Here is a 7,667-nt window from a genome sequence, read left to right as displayed (position 1 = left end):
ATGTTTAGCTATTACTGGAGATATTGTGAGGTAGTTTGATATATTGAGTTATTATAAAGGAAATCATATGATATTTATGCCTGATTTTTAGTGCTAGATAGTTAATGAAAATGGCATATATTAATTTTAAAAGCAGAAGGGGAAGGTCCAATTTACTGCAAATAACCTCATTTTCTTTCCTCAATCTCAACATCTCAATGAAGCCCCACTATAGGAATACCCTAATATCAAAGAAATGTTTGTTTCAAATTATTTTCCAAAAAACACGATTCAGCACCAGGACCGTGGGAATGATTCTTTTGCTGGGGGTACTGAAGTCAAATTGGTAAGCAAAAGAAAAAAGGGAGTTTCACTAGAAAATTGAGGTTGTGTTGGTCACAATAAATTTGACAAGCCCCAAACAATTAAATGAATAAGATAGATAGATGCACATGTAACACCAAGTAATAGGCCACATGCCTTGATTCACCATATGACCCCAGCCATACAATTTGTTATCTTTCTTTTTAATGATTGTACCTTTTTTTCTTTCTTTCTTTTTTTCTCTTCCTTGTAGGTACTTCTTGGTCTCCCGTTTGGACAGGAAATTGACATGTGGTCTCTTGGCTGCATCTTAGCTGAGGTACGGTTTGAAAACGAAATATTTGAAATTCATGCTGTCATTTTACAAATCAATCATTTGGTAATTATCCTGTGAAGATAATTCTTTAAATTTGAATTGCATTGGGTTGATAGGATTCTAACCAGCCTATTCCATGCTAATTTGTTGAAATGCAGTTCAGCAATGATTGGAGCTGCTCTGTGGTGTTAAAAATATTGGCATTGATGAACAGGTAGCCTGTGGAACCATTAAGTAAATTGGTTGGGAAAAATAAACAAAAGCTGCTTAAGAAGCTCCATCCCACCTTCAAACATTCATAGTCTGTATCGATGTGTACAGTGATAAGATTTGATACCCTCTTAGCTCATTATCCACATTGAATTAATGAGACTATTGCATAAATGCTGCTTTTTTCCCAATTTCTGTCATATCCTTGATTCATTTAAGTAGCTAGCTCACCAAGTAATCTTGGGCCAGTAGCATATAGCTTAGCTATTGATCATACAGTTGTCTTTGCAATTGATTTGAATGATTGATTGAACCTAATGATCAATGCACTGTTCTACCACCAATCAGCAAGCTTTGTTCCAATAAGTGTATTTTTGTAAGTATTTGATTCTATTTCCTTCTTCATCATAGCTCTACCTAGGGAAGCCCCTATTCTGGGCCAAGCAGAAGGAAGAGCTTTTGAGCCAGATGACATCACTGTTTGGTCCACTCCCAACTAAAGTCTACCAAAGGGCCAAGTTCTTCACTCAATTCAAGGAAGCAGTCGGACAACCCCTGTCATTCATGGGTATGGTATCGATGTCCTGAGGAGATTCTTGTTGCATTAAAAATTTGCTCTGAGTGAAAATCTGCACATTAAGCAAAACACAAAACCTAACCTCAAAATAAACCCTAATACTAATCTTTACATTATTCTGAAAAAAACACTCTTTTATTACAATCCTAACTCTAATCCTATGCCTTCTGATATATTAAGACCGGAGCAATTGTCGTAGGAGCAAATGTTGTGTCACCGAGATTCTACTTATAAAGGATTTAAGATATGTGTTCTCTTAAATCTACTGAAGGTATTGCCAAAATGGTGTGGGAGCCAGGAACTGATAGCTAAGTAGACCACGTGACCATGAGACTTTTACCTAATTGAAAATTTTACCGAAATCGTTTAGTGTTTTGAGGATAAATGTTATGTCCAATGGAACATGATTTGACCCAAATGGTATGAGTCTTTGGACTGTCCACAGAAATTTTTACCAATTGCGTGTAAAAATTTGGGATAAATGTCAAAAGGAACATTCTACCAAAAGGGTATGGGAGCATTAAGATTGAATGAAAAACAAATAACATATTGGGTCAGTAAGAAGAAAGCCCAAACTTCTCAGTTCTTGGATGACCTACTAATATAATAGATGGCAATGTAACCATTGATTACCAAAGGAAATCAATTACGGATATACCCTGCTCACTTAAAATTAAAAAAAAAAACAATAACAACAAAACAAAATAAAATGCAGCTCTGAAAATTTTCCATGATCACGATCTAAACTACTCTGAAATAAAATCCTGTTAATCTTTCTGAAAAATCTCCTTTTTTAATGTTTTTTATATGTAAGCTTGCATGTAAGCCAAAATATGATTATGATATCAAATGGTTTTAAAGAGATTTTATTTTTAATCCCAATGTGTGGTTTATATTCATTTTGACAAGCTCCTGTCATTACTATTATCACTACCATAACCACCATCACAAACCACAAACATTTTCATGCATACCCTTGTGGTCACACTGACAGTTTCTGATTTAAGTTGATAACATAATCAATTACATACTTTATCAGTCAATAACATAGTTGATGAAATAATATGATAACCTACAAAATTTCTTGCTGGTATTGGTTGCTTAATACAGTTGAAAAAGAATCCCTCCTTTTTTTTTGCTTAGCTGTTGCACATTTCATTAAGTATAGTAAAGTTGCACCTACTCCAGGATATTGCCATGTGTTATCTAGATAGAATAAGGTCAGATTGTTGTACTCTTTCAGATTTTTTTAATCACTCTTTCTCATTTTGTGATTTTAGATTTCCGCATTGTAATCAAGGGTCAAATTATTCCAGAGACCACTGTAGATAATATTGACAATAGAAGCACATTACCTTTTATATTACAGAATGAAATGTCTGACTGATTGCTAGTTCTTATCTGATGAGAAATTTGTCAAGTGAATGAAAAAAAAATGCCTAAGTGTTTTCCTGGAAAAGGGAAACGAGAGAATTACTATCCTTGCTTGTTTAAAAACCATATACCTCAAAGTATAGCATTGTTAATGACCATTTTTCTTCATAAGAATTTCTTAAGAAACTTTTTTTTTTCGTTCTTACCTCAAGGGTTTTAATCTCATTGATGCATATAAAGCTGGCACAAATTGGCACATACTCTACAAAGTAAATCAGCTGCTTGTCTCTCCGGAGAGAAACAGGTTCAATAAACTGTGGAATCCAAGTAGGAGATGCTTCATGAAGCAGATAATGCAAGAAAGACAAATATGAAGTGCCAAAATATAAACTAAATATTCTTTTGATTTGTGAAGATGTATTTCAGATCTTCTAATGATTATAGTACAATTCTGCAATTGATGATATTTTGATTATAATAGTTGTGTAAATAATAATTTTATTAGCATATTTCAACCTAAGCTAATGTGATTCAAACTGATTGACCCTGGCTTATCATAGTCTCCAGTCATTCATATAGTCATGTGTAACTCTACAGTTTTATGAAAAAGCTCACCTCCAAGAATAGAATATAAAAGTTCGAAAATAAATATATTTTTGTGAATAACACACCAACATTTCAAGTGGTTTAGCAAACATGTTCCAACATGTTCTCTACAAAGCTTCTCATTTCTCAAATAGCTTCTTTGCAGAGCTAATGAATTTACTTGAATTTCAAGTAGTATTAATGATTTTTCCTAATGCAATAAAGGTTTTGCAATAAAGGCCTGGTTTTGAGGGTGAAGTTTGTAGGAGTTTCTTTTTGTTATTTTGTCAGTTCATTAAGTAGAAATGCTAACTTTGATTAATTTTGGGTGTACAATTTTTGAAGGTGGGTTCAACCATTAAGAAAAGGGGTATTAAAGTGTTCTGATTCTGAATTCCTATTCACCTTTAATGAAGAAGAATGTGTTTATTTCACTGTATAGGAAATACAAAATTTTAAGTACAGCTTCTTGGATACTGATTATATTTTTCATGAAAGACACCGACCACATATACTTTCAATATCGATATTTTAGAAAACCCTATTTCATGTCCTGATGAAAAGTTGTTCTTCAAATGGCGGAAATATTAAATGGGAGTAGATTTACGAGTGAATTCTATCAATCAAATTCTCAAGGGAATGTGAAGTTTATCATGTCTGGTAGTAAATTACAATCTTTATGAGCTAGATTTACACATAAGTCAATGTAAATTATGAAATTGATCCAATTTGTTATTCTTGATCATACAAGCATGTCTTCTTTCACCCAATAGCTCAATTATTAACCCATAAATTACCTTCCATGCTTGAATGCCTTCACCAGCACATCCCCAGAAGATTAAGAGAGAAAAAAGTGAGCATAGTGTAATATAATCCATAAGCTCTCCTCTTATTTTCCCATTCCGTAAAACAATATATGTGCCGAACATTGTTGCTTCTGGAATCTTCACAGGAGAAATATGAAACCATTAATGAAACACTGCTACTCAAACATCATGCATCATTGGTTCAAACTGTACTGCAATTTAATAAAAGAGCACCAATGATATGATTTACAATACATTGTTCAATTTCCATTCTCATGTTTCTATCTAGTCTAATAATAAGACTGAGAGATTTATGAATTTCCCATTAGCTGTAAGATTTACAAATGCAGGAAGATACTCTTTTACAAATGAATATTGAACACTTCTCTGGCTCGAGGCCAAGATTGTATTCAAAGGTGAACATTGACAGAATATTTCATGTTACTATGAGCAAAGTACTTTACGATTATGTAACATTGAGGATTAAGATCTCATATTATATTTAATGTGTATTTTTTAATCATTGTTCCTTCAATTTGTAAGAATATTATAGATGACAAAATTTGTTCTTTTTTATTTTGTCTATCCTGCAGATCGTTTCTCTAAGTTTGGAAGCAAGTTAGACTGCAATGATTTTAAGTTTGTTTCTTTTCTGCAAGGCATGTTGAACTTTGACCCAAGTGAGTACAGTATTGCAAGACTAAGGGGGCTGTTTCACAAAGCTGTTCACAGAGTTAACAAGAGCTTGCTAACAATTGGAATATGGCCAACCATATGGGTCTCTTAGCCATTTTTAGTTGCTTTTGCCAAAGTTTGAAACAAGCTGATGTCTATAATATTAACACTCATTGTAAGTATAAGACATATTATTAGTTGTGACTGTTTAGATGAGATCATAAGAAAAACTGACATTATAAAGACATTTTTGTCTCGCCCACCAGAGGTGAACGTGAGACTTAGGGATCCAAATGTCGTCCATCCGTCCGTTACAAGCATTTTGACACATAACTCCGCAACTATACGTTAAAGTTTACATGCAAGACTCTCTTATGACACCTAACTCCACAACAGTAATTCACTTTTTAACCAAACTGAGATGGTAGATGTACATCGGGACCTGCATGTTATGCTGCAGTTGTAGGTCACATGGTAAGGTCAAAGGTCATTTTCAGGTCAACGTTAAAGTTTACATGCAAGAGTCTTTATGGCACATAACTATGCAATGGTAAGTCACTTTTCAATAAAACTTGAATGGAAGATGTGCTTAGGGGACATGCATGGTATGCTGCAGTCAGAGGTCACATGGTAAGGTCAAAGGTCATTTTTAGGTCAACATTAAAATTTACATGCAAGACTCTCTTATGACACATAACTCTGCATCCATGAGTCAATTTCAAATCAAACTTGGCTTGGAGCTGTACTTAGGAAACCTGCATTGTGTTTGGAGGTCACATGTTAAGGTCAAAGGTAATTTTGAGGTCAACATTAAAGTTTACACGCAAGACTCTTACGACAAACGTTATTCCATCCTAGTCATTTTACAATGAAGTTTTGATACAGTTCTGTTGCGTGCCCTTGCAAATCGCGATATTTCTGGTCATTTTCACAAGTGTGTGAAACACAACATTGCTTATGCCTTGTTTAACTCGAGGGAAACTTTGGACTCAAATTTAGCACTCCATATTTTAGTTGTTCATAATAAAACATTGAATTCTATGAACAGCTTATGAAATAGCCCCCAAAACCCTTGCAATGCTTATCAATTTATGCATTTTATCAGTTTGTTAGGTAAGAAATGACTGAAATGGCATTGTCACAAGACTAATGTAATCACTATATCTGACACAAATATAGCTGAAACAACAATGATATCCTCTGCAAAATAAAATGCCTTCATACCCCTTAGCATTAAGTGTCTAATCCCATAACAGTAAATATGTTTAAGTTAAACATCTGTGTGATGTCCCATGAATGCTTTTCTCTTTTTTTTTTGGGGGGGGGAATTTCCGACCAAAAATAAATGTATAATATTAATTATTATTAAATTTTCTATTGGAAATATAATAAAATTTGAAGTTTGAAAAACTGAAATGTATGCATGTTCATGTGTAGTGCATGTGACTTCCTGCACAGTAAGCTTACATTTTAAAGTTTTGGTTATCCTCAAGGAATTGAATTATTCTTTGGCATATTTTAGTCACCATAACCACTTTGAAACAGCCTCATGATCAGAATCTTATCCTTTGATCTCAACTTCTGACAAAATAATGGAACTTTATGACTCTTTCATTTGTATATGAAAGTTTGCATGATGTGTGATTAGTTTTGTACCTTGTATTCAGAACTCATTATTAGTTGAGGGAAAAAAGGTTTCTTAACCTGTTTTGATAGGATGTGATTAACTAAAATGCCTCATAATGTCTTAGAAGTCTTGTTTGTTTTTTTTTAATAAAGAAATATATAACAAATGAAACATGCTTCCAGTTTTGTTTGCATTATTCATAGAATTTACAGAGAAAATACCTGAATATTTATTGGTTGACTCAAACCTGAACCTAAGGAGAAGGTTATTATCAAAAGAAAATTCCCTTTAAAATTAGAGATTTAGAAAGAGGCATTTTTTGTGGTTTATATCATAAAGATATATTGGGGAAAAATCAAAGTAATGCATTTAATATCCATTGAGCTAAATGGATGGATCATGCTTAAAGGATTCTGTATGCTTTTTTTTGCAGTATATTAGGATGGCAGGAAAAGCTGAGCAATCAAAGAAAAAAAACGAAACTTTTCATTTCTTGATTTTATTTGATTTAACATTTGTGTGCAAGAATAGCAATATACCACCAAAATTAAAATTCTTTTGTGTCTTACAACTTTTTTTTATTGAAAATTTAACTTCTTGAGAAGTCACAGTTAACTTAAATTTTGAATGATTTCTGTTATTGAATCATAATCAAATAATATGCCCTGATCATTTTGTGCATTTGTATATTTTCCTGGGTGTGAAAATTATAAGACCTTCAAATTTCATGTTATATTTTATTGTAATCTTAAGTTTTTCTTTGCACAAAGTCCGAAATATATTCTTATATTTTTATGAAAGGTGAGCGTATGTCTGTATCAGAAGCTATTCAACATCCATTCATGGGCCCTGAGTTAGCCATTAGATATGTACTTCCATTCAAGATAAATGGTAAGATTGTATGTCTGTATTGTGTTTGTTTTCTTCCATTATTGATAACTTAGGAGTCAATAAAACCCTTGAAACCATATTTAGAATAACAAAGAAAAGAAGCAGATCAATCAAAGTTTGAGAAAAATTCAGTAAGTAATATGAAAGTTAAGAACATTTGAATGTTTAGCTATGGACATTCTCCCAATTCAGCCAATATTTAGGGAATATTGAATGGCCTTGATTGGGATGCATAAAATATTGTTCTTCAGCGAGTAACAATATTTCTACACATCGCATGAAAATTGGTCATCCAATATTATT

At 32.9% G+C, this 7,667-nt stretch overlaps 1 protein-coding gene across 1 annotated transcript; it reads left to right on the top strand.

The window, feature by feature from the left end:
• Positions 1 to 201: 201 nt before the first annotated feature.
• Positions 202 to 7,432, top strand: LOC121419304 (dual specificity tyrosine-phosphorylation-regulated kinase 2-like). The gene is made up of 4 exons (XM_041613706.1): positions 202 to 622; positions 1,241 to 1,397; positions 4,765 to 4,851; positions 7,275 to 7,432. Exons 1-4 carry the CDS (start codon positions 593 to 595, stop codon positions 7,415 to 7,417), a joined length of 417 nt encoding a protein of 138 aa, XP_041469640.1. The 5' UTR covers positions 202 to 592; the 3' UTR covers positions 7,418 to 7,432.
• The last annotated feature ends 235 nt before the right edge of the window (positions 7,433 to 7,667 follow it).

This window comes from Lytechinus variegatus, chromosome 7, assembly GCF_018143015.1.
Source record: "Lytechinus variegatus isolate NC3 chromosome 7, Lvar_3.0, whole genome shotgun sequence".
In the NCBI taxonomy this organism is placed as follows: domain Eukaryota; kingdom Metazoa; phylum Echinodermata; class Echinoidea; order Temnopleuroida; family Toxopneustidae; genus Lytechinus; species Lytechinus variegatus.
The sequence above is the reverse complement of the archived record's forward strand: the minus strand, read 5'-3'. Positions and strand labels throughout refer to the sequence as shown.